We start from the raw sequence: 25,683 nt of genomic DNA on the forward strand, positions 1-25,683 counted from the left end.
AAGTACCCAGATCTATAGATAACACTTTCAGTACTGAATCAATCCCGTTCGCCGATTTCTCGGTCTTTAAGGGGATTTGGTATTTATCATAGGCTAAAAAAACCTCCTTGATCATGTGTGTATGCAATGCTTAACAGGTTTGCAGGGTGTCTAATCTTTTATTCTTTTAGATCTCGCTCCTAACTGCCATCATTTGCATACTGTACTGATTCGCCACAATGGACTTAGCTTGTGTTGTGCTCTCAAATGGAGTCCACGGTTGCCTCATCCAGATCTCTCCTGACCAACGATGGCCAGTGTTTCGCTGTGCTGTAAATCAGAATATAGCTGCTTCAGGGTCCTAACGGGGAAGAGATCTATGAAAGCTGCTCCAGCTCGGTTAACTAGCCTATGATAAATACCAAATCCGCTTAAAGACCGAGAAATCGGCGAATGGGATTGATTCAGTACCGAAAGTGTTATCTATAGACCTGGGTACTTTGAGGCTTTTTTCCTCCATTAATTAAAAGAAAACTATATATCTCTTCTTACTAGACAGTGGAGATGCAATGTAAGTATTATATTTATTGAGAGAACCCCACTACCACTGAATTGTGATTTAGAGGAACTTATAACTATATCAGATCATGCTTCAATTTCAATTAACACTCAACAACTCTCCCTCACCTACAAAAAAAACCCCTTTTGGAGATTTAGAGCCCTGTTTACTAAGCAGCGCTAAGGGCATGTTAGCATTTTTAGCGCACGCTAATAATTAGGATGCACTAAGCACTAACCAGCTTATAATCGAAAGAGAAAAACGCCTATATTGCGACCCAAATCAGGAGATGGGCGTCTTCCTCCCGTGGGCGCCCAAATCGGTATAATCGAAAGCCGATTTTGGGTGTTTCCAACTGCAATCCGTCACGGAAACGGGTAAAGTTGACGGGGCGTGTTGGAGGCGTGGTGAAGGCGGAACTGGGGCGTGGTTATCGGCTGAGGAGAGATGGGCGTCTTTAGCTGATAATCGAAGATTTTGGGTCACTTTTTTTTACCCTTTTTTTTCATGAACAGGTCCCAAAAAAGTGCCCCAACTGACCAGATGACCACTGGAGGGAATCGGGGATGACCTCCACGGACTCCCCCAGTGGTCACTAACCCCCTCCCACCAAAAAAACCCACTTTAAATACTTTTTTCCAGCCTGTATGCCAGCCTCAAATGCCGTACCCACCTCCATGACAGCAGAATGTGTTCTATCCTGTGACAGCCTTTCCCTGGTTCTGATGTAACATAGTAACATAGTAGATGACGGCAGAAAAAGACCTGCACGGTCCATCCAGTCTGCCCAACAAGATAACTCATATGTGCTACTTTTGTGTATACCTTACCTGGATTTGTATCTGTCTTTTTCAGGGCACAGACCGTATAAGTCTGCCCAGCACTAGCCCTGCCTCCCAACCACCCAATCTCTGCTAAGCTCCTGAGGATCCCTTCCTTCCGAACAGGATTCCTTTATGTTTATCCCATGCATGTTTGAATTCCGTTACCGTTTTCATCTCCACCACCTCCCACGGGAGGGCATTCCAAGCATCCACCACTCTCTCCATGAAAAAATACTTTCTGACATTTTTCTTGAGTCTGCCCCCCTTCAATCTCATATCATGTCCTCCAGTTCTCCCGCCTTCCCATCTCAGGAAAAGGTTCGTTTGCGGACTAATACCTTTCAAATATTTGAACGTCTGTATCATATCACCCCTGTTTCTCCTTTCCTCCAGGGTATACATGTTCAGGTCTGCAAGGCTCTCCTCATACGTCTTGTAACGCAAATCCCATACCATTCTCGTAGCTTTTCTTTGCACCGCTTCAATTCTTTTTACATCCTTAGCAAGATACGGCCTCCAAAACTGAACACAATACTCTAGGTGGGGCCTCACCAACGACTTATACTGGGTGTGATAAAGTCACAGCCAGGACAGTTGGGTTAAGGCAGTTTCAGTCTGAACTACAAGTCCCAGAGGGTGAGATGAGGAACCTGGACTGGACTTCTAGCTGCAATAGGGGAAGACAAGGGAATAAGCTGACAGGATGTGTAGATTGGCTGCCCTGGGGGAAAGAGAGCTAGGAAACCCTGTGTGCAGGAGCTCCTCATTAGGCTAATGCTCAACTCTGCTGGTATGGGTGTGGAGGAAGCTAATGAGTGGAGAATGACTGGTTGTGAGGGCAGAAGCCAGGGATTGATTAGGCAGGTGGGAAGGAGTCTCAGGAGTTCAGTTCAGGGAGAGCAGCAAGGAAGGTGAGAAGCAGTTGCAGGCTGAAAACCCTTGGGCAGGGAGGTCCCTAAAGTACTGAAGTCTTGGAAGTATTTGCAGGCTGAAAATCCTTGGGTAAGAAGAAGTCCCTAAAGTATTGACCTTACTAGTGACTGTTGCAGGGGGAATCCCTTGGGTGTAAGAAGTCCCTAAAATATGGAGCTCATTATGAGGGTGAAGAGAATAGAAGTATAACTGCTGCTTTGTGATTTGGACTGCTGCTGTTTGGAATTGAACTAATGTTTATGGTGCACTGGATAAAAAGCCTAGACTGAAGCCGACTGTAGCCTATATTGAATCCTGACATGGGCTGATGTGGCTCTCGGGTGAGTGTGACACCTTTTCTGTTAAGGGCACAGCAGAGTCACATCAGCAATGCATTGTGGTGGGTATAGGGTATTGGGCTCCATGATTCCACTAGCTTGTGGCAAATGCTCACGATGTTGGTAGTTGGTAGGCTCTACTCCCATGGTGCTTTTCTCCCTGCTTACTGGGTCAGAGTGTGCCCTGTTTTGTTTCCGGTAGTCCATGAGGTAGTGGCCATTTTTGTAAGCCAGTTTTAGATCCCTTTCACGTGTTAACCACGCTACAGAACTTAGTTCTTACCTTGAATGTGGCTGAAAGAGGGCATTGTACAGCATTCTGCCAGCTCTGACCTACTGCTCATCTCAGTACCAGGGAGACTCGTTGCCAGTGGGGCACAACCTCTGATCTGCAGTTAACTGTGAGTAAGCGTGCTTATTCCAATAAAGGACGTTTTCGGAGAGATTAGTCTTCAGGTGTCAACTGGTGTGCCAATGTTACATAGCAACAACAAGTCCTAGAGGCCTGCGTGTATGCAGGTCCCTGGAGCACTTTTAGTGGATACCGCAGTGCACTTCAGCCAGGCGGACCCAGGCCCATTCCCCCCCCCCCCACCTGTAACACTTGTGCTGGTAAATGGGAGGTCTGCAAAACCCACTGTACCCACATGTAGGTGCCCCCTTCACCCCTAAGAGCTATGGTAATGTTGTACATTTATGGGTAGTGGGTTTTAGGGGAGGGGGGTTGGGGGCTTAGCACCCGTGGTAAGGGAGCTATGCATGTGGGAGCGTTGTCTGAAGTCCACTGCACTGACCTCTAGGGTGCCCAGTTGGTGTCCTGGCATGTCAGGGGGGCGAGTGTACTACGAATCATGGCCCCCTCCCACGGCCAAATCGCTTGGATTAGGACGTTTTTGAGCTGGGCATTTTTAGTTTCCATTATCGCTAATAAAAACAAACGCCCAGCTGAAAAACGTCCATTTTTTCAAAAATACGGTCTGTCCCGCCTCTTCACGTACCCGTTTTTGGATATAGACGCCCATGGAGATAGGCGTTCATGTTCGATTATGCCCCTCATAGTCACACATAGGAACGTATGGGCGACTCTAGAGTTTAGCATGGTTTAGTAAACAAGACTCTTAATTCACAATTGCTGATGATTGAAGACTATAAAAACAAAATTTCTGAATGTATATCAAATTTCTTTTTCTGAAACCAAACACCAGATATCCACACAATCATGATTTTGGAGGCCTTTAAAGACTCCATTAGATTTATTGCCTTAGCTGCACACTAAAAGATACAAACTCCTTACATATATATACATATATTTTATCTCCTTCACATACCATCCTTAATTCTATTTATCAGCTTAAATACAAATACAATAAGCTCTGGAGTATTAAAACTGGCAATGAAATATTTCTCCGTAATAGATCTTTATATGCTGAACAGAATAAATGCAGTTGTATGTGGGCTACTTATCTCAAAAGGAAAAGATTAAAAACCCAAATTCCTGTAATTATACAAAGTTCTCCTAAATCCACTTTAACTAACACAAAAGATATTTTACAAGCCTTTCACAACTTCTATACACAACAATATAAATCGGAAACTTCATTTTCTCAATCGGGTCTAGAGAAATATCTAAATAAAATCAGCATGCCTTCTTGGTCAGCAAAGGAAGCTGTTTCCCTACAAGCTCCTATTACCGATTGCAACTACAATCTAATAAAGCACCAGGTCCAGACGGTCTACCTAGCAAGTTTTACAAGATATTTAAAAAGAAATTAGCCCCTAAATTGCATGACTTTTTTTCAATTCTAGAGGAACAAAATGCTATTCCTAACAAGTTTTCAGATGCCATAATTACAATACTCCCTAAACCGTCCTAATAATTTTTCACATACCATAATTATAATACTCCGTAAATCAAACAAAGATCCCATGTTAGTGTCTAACTGTAGACCTATATCTCTTTTAAATGTTGAATGCAAAAGTCTTTCCTAATCACCTCAGAAATATTATCAGTTATGTAATTCATCTCAATCAGGTTGGCTTTATGCCTGGCCATTTAGTTACAAATAATGCCAGACTTTTTCATCAAATCTCCTTACTTGCCAAGTCTCTCCCGCACCCTGTCATTGCCATGGCTATAAATGCTGAAAAAGCCTTTGACAGGGTAGAGTGGAATTTCTTATTTACTGTACTCAAAGCTTTTGGAGCTCTGATTGCCTATATTAATAAAGTCAAAATACTATATGCTAACCCAACTACTAGAATATTATCACCTTATCCCATAGTGTATCACTTCATAGGGGATCATGCTAAGGGTGTCCTTTATCCCCTCTTCTATTTAATTTAGTTCTTGAACCACTACTTATAGCACTCATAACCAATACTGATATTCAAGGAGTTACCCTTAACATAGAAATTAAAGCAGTAGCTTATACGGAAGATGTTTTACTGTTTCTCACCAATCCTGAGAGTTCTATTCCCAATTTTAAGGAAATAGTAGACCAATATTCTCTTTTTCAGGTTATAAAATTAATAAACAAAAAACTGAGATACTCCCACTTAACATACAACAACTCTTGAAATTAGCAAGTCCTTTGGTTTAATTTGGTCTTCTAAAGGTTTTAGATATTTAGATATTGATTTACTGTATGATTTAGATGTCACATTGGAAACTAATTTAAACAAAATTATTTCAATTGTCAAGCATTTGCTTCTTTCCTGGAGTCCTCTACACCTCACTTGGTGGGGTAGGCTGGAATCCATAAAAATGGTTATTATGCCTAAGATTAATTTCATTTTAAGTATGCTTCCCTTATATTTAAACCCTGTTTCATTCTATAATCAGATTGACACTCTTCTCACACAGTTTCTATGGGCTTCCAAGGTTCCAATTGCTCTTAAAACCTTGAAGACCTAAAGAATTTGCTGGAATTTCATTTCTAGGCTTTTTAACATACCATAAGGCTTTTATCATACATCAAGTATCAACTTACACCCCTATCTGGTTACATCTAGAAAGAGAATTATGGGCTCGATATTTAATTCAAAATGTTTTATCATTATTTACAGGTCTATGGGAGGAAAAAGCCTCAAGGAGCTCTTGACCAACAAGTCTACAGAGCTACAGTTGATCCCAATGACTTACATAATAGTCTATAAAGGATCTATTCCTTATCATAGGCAAAAACCCTTCCCATAACCTTCCAAAATGTGTTTGCAAAAAAAACTTTCATGGGCTCAAATGAAATATTCATCAAAAACAGCTGCTACATTATTCCATTTAGCAACCAGTCTACTTATATAGAGTCAGCATTCCTATTTCAAAGTTTAAGAAAAATTACTTAACTTTGATGAAATCCCCCTTCATGCAGCCTCATACTGCCGCTCTAAGCCATCTATCCCCTGGACCGACAGTGGCCAGCGTTTCACTAGTACTTTCTAGAATAATGGCCACCACTTGGACCCTGAAGCAGCATTATTCTAGAAAGTACCAGCGAAACGTCGGTTCAGGGGATAAAGTGGCAATATGAGACTGCATGAAGGGCAATTTTATCAAAGTTAAGTAATCTGTGTCCCATATATCACAATCTGGTTTAGGATGAGCTGGAAAGGGCTTTGACAGCAACTTCAGTGGCTAGAACCTGAGGACCGTGCTAGACAGACTTTTACGGCCTGTGTTCTGCAAATGACAAGACAGATAGGCTGGAGTGGACTTCAACAGCAACTCCAGTAGCTGGAATGTAAGGACAGGGCCGAGGGGACTTTCATCATGAATTGATAATGAGTGTGACAGCTAGGCAGACTAGATGGACCGTTCAGGTCTTTATCTGCCGTCAGTTACTATGTTGGGAAGAACATCATGTTATATGAAAGCTGGAAGTATTATATGTTCAAGTTACAAAAAGAGGAAGCTTGTGTTACTGTCCTTTAGGGTACAGTACCTGGATATGAAAGCATATTGATTTGTCTTTCCATCTCAACCTGAGTGAATGAGGTACTGGGAAGAGGGGCCTGGCCAGCTTTAGTACTTGTTTTTTATGAATTGCTGCACTGATAAAAACTGCAGTGGGGTTCTCTTCTGATCCTTTTTCAGTTAATGTAGGGAACTTTGGTCTACCCAGCAGAGTACTGATTCCTTACAATACCCTTGCTGGAAGGATTACAAAATGTAAAGAGTAGTGTCAAAAATAACTAAACATTTATAATGAAAGTGTAAAGTATACTTAATGCCCATAGAAATAATTTTCTTGTACATAGTGAAGAGTTTCTTTTTTTTATACAAGACATTATATTACTTGTACAGAAAAGATTGGTTATCTTAGAAAATTAAGCTAAGGAAAAAAGGGAGACAGAAAAGAATAAACTCTATTATCTCTAACCAATCTCAAGTCCATGATAAGAGTCCAAGATTCCTAAACAGGGGAGATTAAGGAAATTTTTTAACACATTTGTAATCAGACGTGAACCAATTCCTTATTACATTAACTACAGTTTTTTGACGTTATGAAAGATGCAAGCTGAGAGGGTTCGTAATAAACATATTTAAAAGATTGGTATTTAACCACGCATTTGCAGGGGTATCTTAGGAAAAAAGTAGCTCCCATCTGAAGCACTTCAGTTTTCATCTGGAGGAATTGTCGTCGTCTTTTCTGGGAATCTCTTGATATGTCCGGGAATATTTGAATTTTTAGACCTTTAAAGGTCTTTCCTTTATTTTTAAAGAACATCTTCATTATCCAGTTTTTATCAGGAGCCAATGCCACTGTAGTCAACAAAATGGCTGCTGTGACTTGTTCTATATCTGAAGATTCTAGAAGTGCAAATACATCTAATGACTGATTTACTTGAGTTTGTTGGTTACTATCTTTTTTAACAGGAAGGTAATACACTTGTGTGAAGGGAAGGATACTCTCTTCTGGAACCTCCAGTATTTCTTTAATATAATTCTTTAACATTTCACGAGGGGAAACAGCAAATTGTTGAGGAAAATTCAAAAAATCGCAAGTTATTACTTCTTGAGTAATTTTCAAGAAATTCTGTTTTCCTCCTAAGATTAGTTAAATCTTTCAGCATATTACTTTGAAGCAATTGCGTATGCTGGAGGTTTTTCTCTTGTGATTGAACATTTAAGGTCAAAGATTTTAAACCTTCTTCTGTTTCTTTAGTTTTTACTTCCAAAACAGTCATATCTTGACTTATTTTCTGTACCTGAGGACATAATGTTTTGCCCAGGTCAGCTATCAAGCACCATAAATTATCTAAAGTGACTTCTGCTACTACTACTACTACTTAGCATTTCTATAGCGCTACAAGGCGTACGCAGCGCTGCACAAACATAGAAGAAAGACAGTCCCTGCTCAAAGAGCTTACAATCTAATAGACAAAAAATAAAGTAAGCAAATCAAATCAATTAATGTGTACAGGAAGGAGGAGAGGAGGGTAGGTGGAGGCGAGTGGTTACGAGTCAAAAGCAATGTTAAAGAGGTGGGCTTTCAGTCTAGATTTAAAGGTGGCCAAGGATGGGGCAAGATGTAGGGGCTCAGGAAGTTTATTCCAGGCATAGGGTGCAGCGAGACAGAAGGTGCAAAGTCTGGAGTTGGCAGTAGTGGAGAAGGGAACAGATAAGAAGGATTTATCCATGGAGCGGAGTGCATGGGAAGGGGTGTAGGGAAGGACGAGTGTGGAGAGATACTGGGGAGCAGCAGAGTGAGTACATTTATAGGTTAGTAGAAGAAGTTTGAACAGGATGCGAAAACGGATAGGGAGCCAGTGAAGCGACCTGAGGAGAGGGGTAATATGAGTAAAGCGAACCTAGCGGAAGACGAGACGGGCAGCAGAGTTTTGTTAAACTTCTGAGGGTTTAACAAAAGAAACTGAAAATTGGGTGTTCATTACCTCCGAACGCTGTGTAGGAAATTCTCCCAAAGTAGCTGTACTTGTACTTGCAGTTTCTATGTCCCCCGGTGCTGTAATCACTATTTCAGATCTTATTTGAGGCGTTTGAAATCCTAAATTCCCCTCTGCTCCACGCAGATCACATTCTGTCTCTTGTCGCGCTAGCCCTGGCGTTCCTTTCATCTTTCGGGCTAGGGACACAGCCATCAGGGCTGCGGGGGAGGAGCTCTAGCTCAGAGTTCCACCTGGGGGCTCCATCAACTCCTGGCTGAGCTAGCAGACTGCTCACCGATGCCACTGGAATTGGGGCTTGCTGGATAAAAGGTTCAATGGAGCCGGATTGAGCCACAGGGCTACGCCGCTGAGAGGACATGGCAGCAGGTCGGCCTCGTCTCTTAGGCATAATCAAGGTCAAAAATCACAGGAGCTCACACTCGCGTCTGATCCAATCAGCGGCCATCTTGGACTCTTATTCAGGTTTCTTTCTTCAAGTAGATTTACTTAAAATATTTAACTTTTTAAGCCCCAAAATAACTCAACTCTCTTCTGAGGAAAGAGGTGCAAAATATTATCCCTATCCCACAAAAAAGCAAAAGCTGCCAATATACTAGTCCTCTTCTATAAATCTTCATGATATCCTTCAATCAATCTGGACAAAATTAAGCTATCAACAGATGGCTCTCCTTCACCCTGAACTACTTCTCCTTTTTCTCTACCTTCTCCTCCTATGGGCGAGTAAAGGACCATTCTGACTGGAAGAACAGCCTCCCCAGACATGTTTAAAAATGCCCACACAACAGCAATTCCACACCTCCCATAAAGAAGTTAAGGAAATGACAAGAAAATTCTGGAAAGTGCTCTTGAATGATTTTGCACTGTTTCTAATCTATAGGACATCTTATCCTGAATCAACACAGCCTGAATGAAAAATAGCTGTATCACCCTATGTTCCTCCTCAGTCACTATCTTCCCTTTTTCCTTTAGATCCTCCTTCTGCGCCAAAATTGAGTTTGAAAATGCAAAACTAACAATGTAATAGAAGGAATAGATTGTTCTAATGAGGCTATGTTCCTTAAGGAGCCAACAGTTATAGTAAGTGTTTTGAAACCTCAAAGTGGATAAAGCCAAAGTGAGAGTGGGTCTATTCAAATTGGTTACCTCTTCTGCCAGCTCCTTTGTGCAATCAGGAGACTATAGACCCCCAACAATTCCACAAGATATGGCTCTCCAAGTCCCATAACTTCACTCTTATAGTGCCTGAATCTTTCAGCTGCACTGTACTCCCTGTTAGCATCAAACCAAGCTAAACTCTTGTGAGAAACAGGATGCCCCAGAACAGTGCAAGCATAGACACAAGAAGGAGCTGGTAGTACAGTGTATTGCTGGGATTCAAGATAGTGGTAACTTTCAGCAAGGCAGTTGTTCCCTCACCAGTCCCCACAGCAAAGGCATCCATTGGAGAAGATGTCAAGAGTCAAACAAAGCCCTAAAGTGAGGTCTGTTCAGGTAAGGCCACAACATACCCATGGGGACAGCCTAGTTTTGCCTTACACCTCCCCCCACCCAAAAAAAAACAAAAAACCCACACCGTAGCAAATTACGAATGGCAATGAAAAAGGATACCACCGATCAGAACACTGCTGAGCATGTTCTCCTCTCAGACAGATTTCCCACATATATGTGCACTTTTCACGTATCAAGCAAAGCACATACGGCACTTTTTAAAGAAACCTTGAAAAAGTACAGTAATGCATAAATATTTCATTTAGTTCCTTTGATTATGGGATAATGAATGTTTTTTGTGGTGTGTATGGTAAGAATCTTCAGCTAATACAAGTCACTATAATAGAGAAAATGATCTGTTCTCGCATGTATGCATGCATTTTTCTCAAAGTCAATTCTATAAATGAAAGCATTAAAATAGCTCTCTACTACTGTTTTGAAAAAGGAGAATAGAGCCCTTGCTAATATTTTTTTCTGTCATTCCCACGATACAGGCTTTCTCATAGAACAATTTCTTAGATATCAGCCCCTTGGAAGAAGTAAAGAGGAAATGCACCAAGTAGTTGGGTTGAGATTTCACAATTGTTGGCATAGGACTTCGAAACATTTTTTGTGTAGAAGGCAGTCAAAATAACAGACTATTTTTAGAAGGGCATATGCCAGTTCCTGCCATTTAACAGCATTACTGTGATTTTGTTTTTCCTATGTCTATGAAACACTGGAATACTTTGCTTATGTTGAAGTGAAGAACAAACTGTACTTAAGAGAGCAATCAGGATGTCTCCTGGCTGTTCTTTTCATATGAAGATAGCAACAGATTGTTCTCTTGAGAGCACAAAATCTAACACATAATTGTAAAATCAGGAAAAAGTATTAGTCTGCCCTACCTCAAAGAAGCTTATTTCTATAGAGGAATGCACTTATATCTGCAATGTTATTTCAGTAGAAATTTGGCATCTACACCAGATTATTTTTAATGCTCAAAAAACATGATAATGACTTTAGATTCCTACTGTGCAGATCCAAACCATGTGCTTTGAAATTAGGGACACTATAACGCCTTACGAAAGCTTAGCCTGTAAGGGTATGAACACCAGGTTCCCTGTAATTAAGAAGCAGCCTATTCAACACTACAGCAGTAATGCCATCCCATCTGCCAAACCTTGCACTCGCTGGCACTGTGCCTCCTGCCTGCTGCTGCTTCTGTTACCCACCTGATCCTTGGAGACCTGCTTTGATGGAGCATTTATGCCAAGCTTTTCCAGAGGATAGACAATCTGTTGTCTTGGTCGCACGGGAACCATGTAATGAAGGGCAGATGTCAGGGAATGGGCACAGGGATTCTGAAACAGAAAGACAGCAATCTATACTTTAGCATGGAAAATGTCAGAACAGTGCATTGCAGATGTCTGCTGTATGGCTTTGCAAATACAATATTCTTAATTGTGTTGGCTGTCTGAGAGAAAAATCAGCAAATAAACAAACATACTCTTAGAGCAGAGGAATGAATTGCAGATAATGCCTGTCACTAATGAAGATAATTATGAGAGTAATTACATTACTATCTCTGTGGGAATGACAGATAAACAAGTGGTTTGGTTTATGGGATTTTTCAGTACAAGTATTTTCCCCAGGAGGATATTTTTCTCCATGGCAATCATGAATCAGCTCGATTTGACCTCATTAAGCATTATCTGTTCACTGTTAACCTTTGCTTGTTTGGCAAAAGATGTTAAAATAATTTATATAGAGACTTCATATAGACTGATAGTTCATTCTCATCTTACTTCTAAATAATAAATATAAAAATACTGGTCAAATTTTATTTTGTTATATGATATTCTATATTACCTAGCTCTTAGGGTTTTCTTTCTTGGTTCTTTCATAAACATGCACTTTTAAGTGGCAAAATACAAACCCAAAGTATATCTTATATGCATTCCATTGCTATTGAAGTTTCATTCCAGTGTTGGGCAAAGTACTTAAGTTAAAGTAAAAAATAAATGTATATTTTAACACTTAAGGTAAAAGTACACATTAAAAAAATGTACTTAAGTTAGTTATTGCCCAACATAATATTTTTTGAGTAATAAGTAAAAGTACCACAGCTACAATGAATGCAACTATTGTTAACATTTTTATCCCAACAACTTTACTGCTCTACAATTCAATCCACTACTACTACTACTACTACTTATCATTTCTATAGTGCTACTAGACTTACGCATTGCTGCAATCCACTTTGCTTTCAGTACAACTAAATTTGAAATTGACTGTCACTCATGTGAGTGTATTTGCGAGTCATTAATTCAGCACAGCTAAAAAGGTGTTCAACAACTGAATTAACAGGAAGTGGATTATTCAGTCTAATAAAAAGTTCCTTCAAATCAGACCAGGTTGCGATATTGCTGATGTCTTCTGACTGGATCTGCAAGTTTTGATCAAGGGAATCTGAAACACTTCTATATTTTATCATCATTATTGTCTATCACTTGTATTAGAAATAGTGCTTTTTAATTCATCATGTGCATCTTCATCTTTGTTATCATTATCATGCTGTCTAATTACAAAGAAGACTTTCATAAAGCTGGAACCATTGTCTGTTGTCTAACAATTTTTCATCTGATGGCAAACTCTGTTTGAATATCAAGAACTGATGCAAGAAGGTCAAATGCGTGAGAACCCTTCAGGTTTAAGGCCAGACAAGCAGACCTCCTCTCTAAAGACTCTATCAATCCAGTGGACAGACACCCCAATGTAAAATTTTCCATGGGAGAAACAGCAGTCTGTTGTGGTACAGATATATGTCTGTTCACCAAGAATTGCTACCAGCTTCAGCCTCATCTCTGCTTTAAAGTGACCCAACTCAACATGGCTCTGTTTAGCTGGAGACCAGTAACCAGTTCAACAAACACAGGCAACTCAACTGTTCTTATCGGCTATATTCACTGAACAGTAAAATTTAACATGAGATTATATAGTTTGCGTGATGAGGTTTGTAATAGCAAAATCTTGGTCCCAGATTAGCTGTTTCTTAGGATTTACTGAAGAATCATCATTTACATCTCACTTCCGCATTTAGGGGCCTTTTTACTAAGGTGTGAGAGGGCGAATGTAAGGGTAGCGTGCACCAAATTGGCACTGCACAGTGCTCAATAGACCTTCATGATAAATAAATAAGTAAAAATTGAACTAAAAACAATGGAAGCAAACTACTAAAGTAACTATTCTGAAAATATTTGCAAAATATAGTATATAATATCACCAAAACTCTGGATAATGACCTTTTCTGTGTATACTTCCCATGGTCTCCCACTTTCCTAAAAGTTAATTTTGGCCAATAGGAGTAACCAGCAAAAGAATTATATAACATAAGAGGTAATAACTTCCTTAAGCCCAGATACAGTACCCTACAAAAGTGTTCACTCGCTTTTATATTTTCACATTATGCTGTATAAAAGCACAATGCAAAATACATTCAAATAGGAGTTTGTTTCACAGATCTATTCTATGCTATCAATGTGAAAGAAAAATTACAGAAATATTCAATAAACAGTTAAGAATAAGAAACCAGTCTTGATTTCATTAGTTTTCACACCCTTTATCATTGCAAACCCAAATTATCTCAATTTCCAAAATCTGTCTTAATAAAGCTCAAAAGAAGTTAAATAGAGCCAGCCTGTGTGGTTGGGCTGATTTGAAAACTTCTGTGTAAAAAGTGCATGAAAAGAAGAAAAATATCAACAGCTAAAAGCATTTAAGGAAAGAATAACCCAGACACACTGAGGGTACACATCTGAAAATCAAATACCCTTCTTCCTAGCCCCCAGCATTCTCTCTCCTCTGGAATCTGCACCCTTAAACGGTCTCCAGTGTCCTCCTTCCTTTGGACACCTTCTCCCTGCTCCTGCTTGGTGAGGATAAAGAGTATTCTGCTGTCCTCAGAGAACATTAGTTACAGGTAAGCAATTTTCTCTGAAGACAAGCAGAATATCTGTCCTCAAACATGGGAATCCATAGCTACAGATTGCCTTTATATAAAAGGGGGAAAATGGAAAAATGCAATGCCAACAGGCAAAAACAACAGGGTAGTTTATTTGCTCTCCTAACTTAATCTGGATAGTTATCTGGTTAACAGACTGAATATTGCCACTAACAGTACATCTTCCAGCTCTGCCTTTACTCCAACACTATTGGTTTCTCTTAGCTTTTCCAGATATTGTTGCCTGTTTTCCTCTTTCTGTGATCTTATAGTTTATAAAGGCTAACCTCTTTTTCCTTACCTTTTCAGCTACTACTTTTGAGAACCAAAGTGGCCTCCTTTTCCTCTTACTTTTATTTACTTTCCTTAAAAAAAGCTTGTTATTCTTACAATAGCTCCTTACAGTTTTGCCACTGCTTTCCAACTTCATCCAGATGTTCCCAACCAGACAGCAATTCCTTGAGGTAATCTCCCATCTGAATAAAGTTAGGGTTTTTTGAAGTCTAGAACCTTCACTTTTGAATGAACCCTCTCCACACCTATCTTAATATTAAACCACAACATCTGGTAGATCACTGGATGCCAGATGATCACCTACTATAACATCAGAAACACTCTCCCCATTAGTAAGAACTATGTCCAGTATTGCGACATTCCGAAAGGGTTCCATTACCAACTGCTGGAATAGCTCCTCCTGCAGAAAATCCAGGATCTCCCCACTTCTAAACGAACCCACAATAGGGATACCTCAATCAACATATGGCATATTTAAAACACCTAATAGTAGTACTTTCCTTTTCACAGCTATATTTTGAATGTCTTCAATTAAATCTCTGTTCACTTCTTTTGTCTGTGAAGGGGGCCTGTATATCACACCAGTGTAAATACATTTGCCAATCACTGTTTCCAGATTGACCCATAGTGCCTCTTCCTTACTCCGTAGATTGTGCAATTGTGTGGCTTTAATATTACCTTTAACATATAATGCCTCTCCCCCCTCCATTTCTTCAATCTACAATGTCTACCACCTAATTGTCTGGAGAGTTTATAAATCAATGATCAGCCTCGGAGTGTGTGGGAATTGGGTTGGAAGAGAGGGAATTAAACACTAAACAGAGGATTCCCTCAACTGGTATCTGCACACTAAACTGATGCTATGCCAAGCTCTAAAATGCAACCTAAAATACTAGATTCTAAAACACTATTTATATAATACCCTAAGAGAGACTTAAAAGCCTACACTATTGTCTAAACATACTTTGCTAAATAAGTAGAGTAATTTAACAAAAAAAGACAATCTGTCCAATAAAGTCTCGCAATCGGCACTGACCGACACTGAATATCCTGGGGGTTTTTGCCGGTTAAAACTTAACCAGCCAAGTTAATATTCAGCACTGGCTGGTTAAGTTTATAGTAGCCAAAGATAGGACTACTATTTAGGTGGTCCGATTTGGTCACTAAACTTAGCCAGGAATGCACTGAATATTCACAGCTAGCCAGTTAGATGCTATGCACTAAATGCTAATATTCAGCAGAGATAACTGGCTATCTCATGCTGAATATTAGTATTTAACCAATTAAGTGCTATTTAACCAGCCATGAGCCACTCCAAACTGGTTAAATAGCACTGAATATCGGCCGAAATGAAATTACCTATTCAACTTTAAGTTTACCTTTTTACCAAGTTTGAATACAATTTCCAGCAGGTAAGATACACCAGTGCCCCTTGCTCATGTTCTGATTTGAATTGTGCCTCTACACCTTTCTTACATATGTAGAAAGAAATGGGAATAAACAGGTCGTAGCGTGGACCTTTTCTTGAACTACATCCTTTTTGCATTTTTAAGACCAGCGAAGAGAGCATAGTTATGCTGGGTCTAGGTCTTAACTGTGCCATCTCTATCTACTCTGTTTGATTTCTTGCCTTTAACATAAATTTAACCCTCTCACGTGGATCAGTGTGGGTGGGTTTTCAGAATATCCCTAATGAGTATACAGGAGAGAGAGCTGCATATGTACACGCTAAGCCTAGAATGGGTGGCAGAGCTGGTGGTTGGGAGGCGGGGCTAGTGCTGGGCAGACTTATACGGCCTGTGCCGGGGCTGGTGGTTGGGAGGCGGGGATAGTGCTGGGCAGACTTATACGGTCTGTGCTAGAGTCAGTGGTGGGAGGCGGGACTGGTAGTTGGGAGGCGGGGATAATGCTGGGCAGACTTATACAGTCTGTGCCAGGGGCGTAGCTACTGGTGGGCCTGGATGGGCCCAGGCCCACCCAATTCCAGCCCAGGCCCGCCCAGCGCCAGCTCCCATTGCCGGCCACTGCTGCTTTTCCTGATGAGCAGCAGGGCCGGCGCCCGGCGCTACAAAAAGAAGAAGCGCTCAGCTGACTGAGCTGAGCGCCAACGCGTCGCTAAAGACAAGAAAAAATGTTTTTAAAAAAATGCGGCACCGCAGGCAGCCTCGAAGCATTGGCTGCTGGCTCTGTGCAGGCTCCTCCCATCTCTTACATCACTGCCCCTGTAGCGAAGCAGGGGCAGTGACGTAAGAGACGGAAGGAGCCTGCAGAGCCAGCAGCCAATGCTTCGAGGCTGCCTGCAGTGCCGCGTTTTTTTTTAAACATTTTTTCTCGTCGGGTTAGCGACGCGTTGGCGCTCAGCTCAGTCAGCTGAGCGCTTCTTCTTTTTGTAGCGCCGGCCCTGCTGCTCATCAGGAAAAGCAGCAGTGGTCGGCAATGGGAGCTGGGGCTGGTGGGCCTGAATGGGAGAGGGAAAATGGATGGCAGGATGGGGAGAAAGAGGAAAAATGGAAGGATGGGGAGAGAAAGAGGGAAAACAGATGGGAGGATGGCAGAGAAAGAGGGAAAATGGAAGGATGGGGAGAGAAAGAGGGAAAACAGATGGGAGGATGGCAGAGAAAGAGGGAAAACGGAGGATGGGGAGAGAAAGAGGGAAAACAGATGGGAGGATGGCAGAGAAAGAGGGGAGATGGATGAAAGGATGCAGAGAAAAAGGGGAGAGTGGAAGGATGTGGAGAGAGAAGGGACACTGAACAGAAAAGGGTAGAGAGATAGACACTGGTTAGAAGGAGGGAGAGAGACATTAGATGGAAGGATCAGGAGAGAGGGTAGATGGGTGGAAGGATGGGGAGAGAAAGAGGGAAGACGCTGGATGGAAGGATAGGGAGAAAGAGGTGACACTGGATGGAAGGATGCAGAAAGAAAGAGGGGAGACTATTGGAAGGATGGGGAGAGAGAGGGGAGACACTGGAAGGATGGGGAGAGAAAGAGGAGAGCTGCTGCATGGAAAGGGGGAGTAGTGAAAGATTGGAGAATAAGAGGAAGGGGCATGGGGAGAACAAGGGTGAGAAAAGGTGAAAAGCCATAAGTAGATGAAGGAAATTAAAGAATGGATAGTAAGAATGAATTAAATCTGGACACAGAGAGAGGCAGAAAAATATTGAAGAAAGCAAAGAAAAAGGAGAGAAAAATGACAAATGGCCAGGAAACCCTGGCAGAAGAGTCAAGCGAAAACGAAGGAAAGCAGAATCTAGAGACTGGGAGCAACACAATGAGAAAAAGTAAATGGCCATACAACAAAGGTAAAGAAAATAATTTTATTTTTAATTTAGGATAAAGTAATATGGTGTTAATAAAGTTTCAGAGACCAATACTTCCTTCCTTAGGTCAGGAGAGGATACCGTAACAGCATTATACTGACCTGAGGCAGGAGGTTTTGGCCTCTGAAAGCTCACTGAAAAGGGTGTTAAGGCTATTAAATAAATGGTCTGAAATCTGATGCACTGAAAAGCAGCACTTTACCCTGTGTGACAAATGCATCTGAGTGTGACTACATTTTGCTGGGGGGGGGGTGGGGGGGGGTGGGTAGAGAGAAAATTTTGTGCCCACCCACTTTGGGTTCAGGCCCACCCAAAATTGGCAGTCTGGCTACGCCACTGGTCTGTGCCAGAGCTGGTGGTGGGAGGCGGGGATAGTGCTGGCCAGACTTATACGGTCTGTGCCCTGAAGAGGACAGTACAAATAAAAAAGTAGCACATATGAATTTATCTTCTTGGGCAGACTGGATGGACCGTGCAGGTCTTTTTCTGCCGTCATCTACTATGTTACTATGTGAACAGTGACCTAGCAAGGGCCAAATTTTGAAGCCTTTCTTCAGGATTGCGAGAGACCAAGGGCCTGGTTGATAAGCATAAGTAGTCCTGGTACACTTATGAAAATATATAGCTTTAAAACTTCTCAGAATATCTACATAAATATAACTTATTTAAGTCTACTGGATAAATCAGGTTTTTTTTTTTACCTTGTCTTTCATGTATGGTGGATAAATAGGATAATAGAGACAGGATTTGTATGATAACCGAAGGATCTCTTTTAAAAAATGCTTGCTGTAGTGTTGGAAAATAGGGTTAACTGCAAAATGATGAAGATGACCATGTTCCTCACGCTGGTGATGACTGAAGTAGATGAAATCTTCAATATTATAATGGGACCGAATATACTCAATGTCCTGAAAAGGAAACAAAACGACAGTTAAACAACATTTGGGCTCTCTCAATTATAAGAAAAAGACATTTCCCAATTAACATTTTAAGCCTTTTGAATATTTAAAATCATACTGGTCAATATTCAACACAACAAGCCATGTCCCCCCCAGTCTGATCTCCCAACGGGACCGCCTCAACATAAGCCCCACTCCCATTCCAATCTCCTTTTCAGACCCCTCAACATAATAAGCCATGCCCCCTTGTTCCAATCCTCCACCTGGACCCCAGAACATAACAAGTCTCCCCATTCCGATCCCACACCTAGATTCCCCCAACCTAACAAGCTCCCTGCCCCTCTTCCACTTCCCAGTAGGGCCCCAGGCATATCTGACCATCCTTGGTGGTCCAGTGGGTCATTGGGCAAGGAGCAAATCTCACTCACTCCTGCCCCTCACTGATCTAGCTGTAAAATAGAGCCCTTCCTCTTAACTGAATTCTTGTGGTACTACCATAAGGGTCAGCCCCTAACTACCATGAGACTACCTCTAAAAGGAAAGATGCCATTTTATAGATGGAGCACCAAATGACATAAGCAATTGATGACTCAGATGCTTGGGGAGGCAAATGTGGGGCAGGTCTGAGGTAGGGTTAACATGCAGTGGAGTGGGGCATGGTGGGACCTATGTCAGCAGTAAATACACAGTGGGGGCACTTCTGAATACAGCAGGGAAGAATCCTTTTGTTGTGTCACTCAGGTGCAGTTGCAAAAGCTGCCTCCTCCCACCTCAGCACTATATGCATACTGAATACACTCCAGGGAATTAGGTGTCAAAAAATAGCAACACAATGCACCTGTTTAATATAACATATTAAACAGAACAATATTTGCAGTATTCTGAAAACATAGACACGTACTTTAACACTTGGCAACCCAGTCAGCCATAGACACCCTCTCCCCCCGCCCACCACCCTCCCAAGCATCTTCCTGTTGGCCATATTCAGCAGCACTGTAACAGAATCCTATGGTTACTGGTAACCATAAAATGATCTGCCTATCAATATTTTTGGTAGGTTGCCAAATGATCACCAGGCTTTGGATCTACGGCTTTTAGTTTATTGTTGAGTTACCAAACATGTTGGGAATATATACAAGTGTTAGCCATTCCTAATAATGGTTAGAGTAACAAGTTCAGAACCAGGGAAGCCAGAGTTCAAATCCCATTTTTGCTCCATGAGATCCTGAACAAGTCACTTAACTTTCCATTATCTCAGGTACAAACTTAGGGGTCCTTTCACTAAGCGTGGTAAAAAGTGGCCTTAGCTCGCCCTTGTGTGCAGTAAGGCCATTTTTACCACTGCAGTAAAATGGTCAATTTTCCAATTTTTGTATTAATGACCATGTGCTAATACTAAAAAAAAAAAAAGTGGAAAAACACAACTTCAAGAGATCAATCCGAGACAAGGGGTGAGATGCTCCAGGAAAACTTTATTAGGGACCCTTTTATCAATGGGTTTTCTATATAACGAGATTGTAAGCCAGTACCTGTCCTTTTTAACCTTGATATCTAGAAAAGGAATATTATCTGTATCAAATTGCATCTTGAATTTCAAATTGGAGTCACATGTATTGATCCATTCATGAAATTGCTGCAATAAACCACTATCACCCTTCCACAGTATAAAAATATCATCTATGTATCTCTTATACATTTTGACATGCTGTTTATATGGATGACTCCAATTTGAAATTCAAGATGCAATTTGATACAGATAATATTCCTTTTCTAGATATCAAGGTTAAAAAGGACAGGTACTGGCTTACAACCTCGTTATATAGAAAACCCACTGATAAAAGGGTCCCTAATAAAGTTTTCCTGGAGCATCTCACCCCTTGTCTCGGATTGATCTCTTGAAGTTGTGTTTTTCCACTTTTTTCTTTTTTTTGAACTTTTGTGGAAACTTCGAACCCCTTTTGTTTCTGCATGTGCTAATACTGCCATTAGCACACAGCCTTTAAAAAAAATGAGGGTGTGTGCACTTACCAACATCTATTTTGTAGGCGGTAACAGCTCACATGCTAATCCTGTGCTAAACCAGTCAGCGAATGGTAATTTAGCTGTGTTAAGTAGTGCATAATTGCTCATTCTCCCCTCCCAGACAACAACAAAATGCCTCCCAGCAAAAATTTAAAATGTATTTTTTAGCACGCAGTTAGCACGCGCCTGAACTTACCACAGGACATCTGAGCATGATACACGTTGTCATTTTAAGCTACAGCAAGTGTGAGCTAGTGCTTACCGCAGCTTAGTAAAAGGGCCCCTTAGACTATACGCTGTCCAAAAACAAAAATAAAACTGAACCCCCCCAAGGAAGCCAGACTCTGCATACAGTGCAACCCCATAGAAATAAAAACAGTGAATCAAGTCCCCTGTGCTGTGCAAAATATAAAGATAGCAGATGTAAATTTCAAAAACTGGCATGCACTCTCTAAGGGGCCCTTTTACTAAGCTGCGCTAAAAGGTGGCCTGTGCTATGACTACCACATGGGTTTCCCGAGCACTGAGGCCACTTTTAGCATGGCTGTAAAATGGCCACGCGCCAATTTTCCCATTAGCGCGTGAGCCCTTAACTACACCTGTTATCTAGGCAGTAAGGGTTCACATGCTAACCATGGGTTAATGTGCTGCAATGTAGTTGTGCTAACCGATTAGCACTGGACATGCTTACCCTCCACTCAGTGGCGTAGCCAGACAGCCAATTTTGGATGGGCCTGAGCCCAAAGTGGGTGGGCACAATATTTTATCTGCAAAATATAAATACATTAGCTAATAAGGATCCTCAAGCTCTGTCAGCTAAGACTTTCTCTGAAGGTGGCCAAAACTCCCTTTTACCAAACTTGGCAGGCAGCAGCAACATCCGTAAGCCGTTGATGCCAGCACCCTATGCGTGCTTAGCTGTCGGTGACTCAAGCATGCTGTCACCGACTGCAGAGCTTGGTAGAAGGAAGTTCTGGCCGTCTTTGGAGGAAGTCCTCAGCTGGGGAGCCTTGGGATCCCTACCAGCTATACAGCAAGGGTCAGAACTGGTGTTAGACATGCTAGGGCCCCCTCCCTGATCCCCTCTCCTCCCTGCCTTCCCTCCGATTTCCCAACCTGCCATTATTGTCACACCAACAGACCCTCACCAAATACAGAACAAGGGATCACGTATTAGAAATAAAGATATTTAGACAAAAATAAAACAGAAATGCATTTCCTTTCTCCTGAACACGATACAAACACATTTGCTATGTAGATTTCCCAAAGCCAACATATTCCATTTAAAACATTCAAAATACATTGCTTTTTTCTACCTTTGTGGTCTGGACATTGTATTTTTCCATCATGTTGGTTGCAGTTTTTTTTCTGCTTTCCTGTCTGTCGTCTTCTAATTCTCTTTCAAGCAGCTGCTGTCCATTTGTCTTCTTTTACCTTCACTACACCTGCTTTTGACATATTGACTGTTCTTATTTTTAGCTCTTTCCTCTCGTTTTTCTTCTTTCTGCCTTGCTGTCAACTCAAATTTCACCCTCTCACTGTTCTCCTCCTTTTTAGTTTACAGCTACCTATCAGATTTTAATCTTTTTCTCTCATCCACTAGCTTTTCCATTTCCCCATCTCACTCCTTCCTCAGCCCTCCATTCCCTTTCATTACCATATTTCTATACTCTGTAATCACTATCTTTTTATTTATTTATTTCCTTGCCACCCTCTTCCTCTCCCACATGGTCCCACCATCTTCCTTCCCTCCACCCTTCTAGCCCAGCATCTGCTCCCTCCTGCCCTCTCCCCCATGTTCCAACATTTCTCCCTCTCTCTTCCCTCACTCCCACTGTCTGGCGTCTCTCCATCACCCTTCTGCTCCTGAATCCAACATCTCCTCCTTTCTCCCCTCTCTACCTCCTGTGTTTCTCTCTCCCTCTCATTCACCCCCAGGTCCAATATATCTCCCTCTCTCCCACTTTCTACCATTTCTCCCTCTCTTGTGCCATGGGTCCAACACTTCTCTTCCCCCCTCCCCCCATGCAGCATTTTCTCTCTTCCTCCCTTCCACTGCCATGTCCAACATTTCTGCCTCTCCCCCTCCCTTGTGCCCCATCCAACATCTCTCGCTTCCCCCTACAACATCTCTTCCTGCCCTCCACCATCATGTCCAATTTTTCACCATCTATCTTCCCCTCCTCACCACCCCCTGTCCAACATTTACCATCTCTCCCTCCCCACTACCCCTATGTCCAACATTTCTCCCTCTCTTGTCCCTCTCCCCTCCCCATGCAAGATTTTTTCCTTTCTTACCCCTCTCTACCCTATGTCCCACAATTCTCACTCTCTTGCCTCTCTCCACCTAATGCCTCCCCATGCAGCATCTATCTTTTTGAAAGGAGACCTCCCCCCCAACTCTCCCTCTCTTCAATGGGGCACCACCCTTAACAGCCCCAGTATTGGAGGAAGCAGGCTGAGCTCCGATCCTGCATCTGCCTCCCTCTCTCTCTCACGGCAGCGCTTCCCTTCCTAGACGCTGCCTACCTACCACCGCCATGATCCTGCATCTACCTCCCTTTGTTTCAGCAGCAGCGGACCAGCGGTAGCAATTAATGCTGCCTCTTGCTTCGTTCTAACCCGGAAGCGTCTCCTCTGCCGCGTGTCCGCGTCCTGCCCCAGCAGAAACAGAAAGTTGTAATAATGGGGGCGGGACGCGGCAGAGGAGACGCTTCCATGTTAGAATGAAGCAGAAGGCAGCATGAATCGCTACCGCTGGTCCACTGCTGCTGAGACAAAGGGAGGTAGATGCAGGATCGTGGCGGTGGTAGATAGGCAGCATCTGGGAAGCGCTGCCGTGAGAGAGTACTACTACTACTTATCATTTCTATAGTGCTACCGGACGTACGCAGCGCTTCACACTTGAACACAGAGAGACAGTCCCTGCTCAATAGAGCTTACAATCTAATTATGACAGACAGACAGGACAAGTAAGGGATAAGGGTTAGGACAGACAGGACATTTCAGGGATAGGGGACAGTTGAAGGTTTAGGTTTAGGAATTAAAAGCAAAATCGAAGAGGTGGGTTTTTAGCCTAGATTTGAAGATGGCCAGAGATGAGGCTTGGCGTACCGGCTCAGGAAGTTTATTCCAGGCATACGGTGCAGCAAGATAGAAGGAACGGAGTATGGAGTTAGCGGTGGAGAAGAAGGGTGCAGATAAGAGAGATTTGCCCAGTGAGCGGAGTTCCCGGGGAGGAGTGTAGGGAGAGATGAGAGTGGAGAGGTATTGAGGAGCTGCAGAGTGAATGCATTTGTAAGTCAGTAAGAGGAGTTTGAACTGAATGCGGAAACGGATAGGGAGCCAATGAAGTGACTTAAGGAGAGGGCTAATATGAGCATAACGACACTGGCGGAATATTAGTCATGCAGCAGAATTTTGAACAGATTGAAGAGGAGAGAGATGGCTCAGTGGGAGACCTGTGAGAAGCAAGTTGCAGTAGTCTAAGCGGGAGGTGATAAGAGTGTGGATGAGGGTTCTGGTTGCATACTCAGAAAGGAAAGGGCGAATTTTGGTGATGTTATAGAGGAAGAAACGACAGGTTTTAGCAGTCTGTTGAATATGTGAAACGAAGGAGAGGGAGGAGTCGAAGATGACCCCGAGGTTACGTGCTGATGAGACAGGAAGGATGAGCGTATTATCCACAGAAATAGAGAAAGAGGGGAGAGGTCGGTTTAGGTGGAAAGATAAGAAGCTCAGTCTTGGTCATGTTTAGCTTCAGATGGCGGTGAAACATCCAGGCAGCAATGTCAGACAGGCATGCTGAAACTTTGGCCTGGATGCCTGCTGAGATTTCTGGTGTAGAGAGGTAGATCTGGGAGTCGTCGGTGTAAAGATGATACTGAAAACCATGGGATGATATCAGAGTACCAAGCGAAGAAGTAAAGATGGAGAAGAGTAGAGGTCCCAGGACAGATCCCTGAGGTACACCAACTGACAGCGGGATAGAAGAGGAGGAGGATCCACCAGAGTATACGCTAAAAGTACGTTTGGAGAGATAAGAAGAAAACCAAGAAAGAACAGAGCCTTGAAAACCAAGCAAGGATAGCGTATCGAGGAGTAAGCTGTGATCGACTGTGTCAAAAGCAGCAGATAGATCAAGAAGGATGGGGATAGAATAAAGCCCTTTGGATCTAGCCTGGAGCAGGTTGTTGGAGACTTTAGTAAGCGCCGTTTCGGTTGAATGACGGGGGCAAAAGCCATATTCAAGTGGATCAAGAATTGCTTTAGATGATAGGAAGTCGAGGCAACGATGGTAAACAGCACGTTCAAGCATCTTGGATAGGAAAGGGAGGAGGGAGATGGGGCGATAGTTCGAGGGACAGGTAGGGTCCAATGAGGGTTCTTTAGGTGTTACTACGGCATGTTTGAAGGCATTGGGAACAGTCGCAGTGGAAAGATTGAGGATATGACAGATGAAAGGGATGACAGTGGGTGAGATAGTGTTGAGTAGATGAGTGGGCATAGGGTCAGAGGAGCAGGTGGTTAGTTTTGAGGAGGAGAGAAGGAGTGTAGTTTCGTCTTCAGTGATTTCAGGAAAGGAAGAAAAGGAGGCGGGGGTTGGGGGGTTGAGAGAATGGACTACGGGAGGGACAGGTCGGGGTGAACTGGTTGAGAATTCAAGTTTAATCTTGTGGACCTTATCGTGGAAGTACTCAGCTAGAGTCTTGGGAGAAAGTGAGGGGGGAGTTGGAGGAGAAGGCACTTTGAGGAGAGAGGAGTGGCTAAGAGGCGTTGAGGGTTTGAGCCAAGAGAGTTTGTAATAGTCCTGTTTGGCGAGGAAAAGAGCAGACTGGAAGGAGGTCAGCAAGAATTTGAAATGTATGAAGTCAGAATGGGCACGAGATTTTAGCCAGAGGCGTTCGGCAGAGAGGGAGGCAGATGCAGGATCGGAGCTCAGCCTGCTCCCTCCGCTGCCGTTCTAATGAAGGTGCTCCACTGCTGGGTGGGCCTGAACCCAAATTGGGTGTGGCTACACCCCTGCCTCCACCCCAAATACGCCCCCAGTGCTAAATAATAAAAAGTATTTTTTAGCGCATGAGAAGTGTACGCAGATGCCAAAACTACCATGGGATGCCTGAGTGAGCCCTGCAGAAGTCGTTTTTACCGCAGCTAAG

The 25,683-nt window shown here is 42.5% G+C and overlaps 1 protein-coding gene across 1 annotated transcript in view; it reads right to left on the bottom strand.

Annotated features, from left to right (window-relative positions):
• CFAP61 (cilia and flagella associated protein 61) overlaps window positions 1-25,683 on the bottom strand; it is a 676,218-nt gene that overhangs the window by 392,239 nt on the left and 258,296 nt on the right. The window contains exons 16-17 of the mRNA XM_030196227.1: window positions 18,305-18,511; window positions 11,222-11,350 (exon numbers count right to left, since the gene is read on the bottom strand). Coding sequence (XP_030052087.1) covers window positions 11,222-11,350; window positions 18,305-18,511 — 336 coding nt within the window. The remainder of the gene's footprint in view (window positions 1-11,221; window positions 11,351-18,304; window positions 18,512-25,683) is intronic.

Source organism: Microcaecilia unicolor, chromosome 3 (assembly GCF_901765095.1).
Source record: "Microcaecilia unicolor chromosome 3, aMicUni1.1, whole genome shotgun sequence".
Classification (NCBI taxonomy): domain Eukaryota; kingdom Metazoa; phylum Chordata; class Amphibia; order Gymnophiona; family Siphonopidae; genus Microcaecilia; species Microcaecilia unicolor.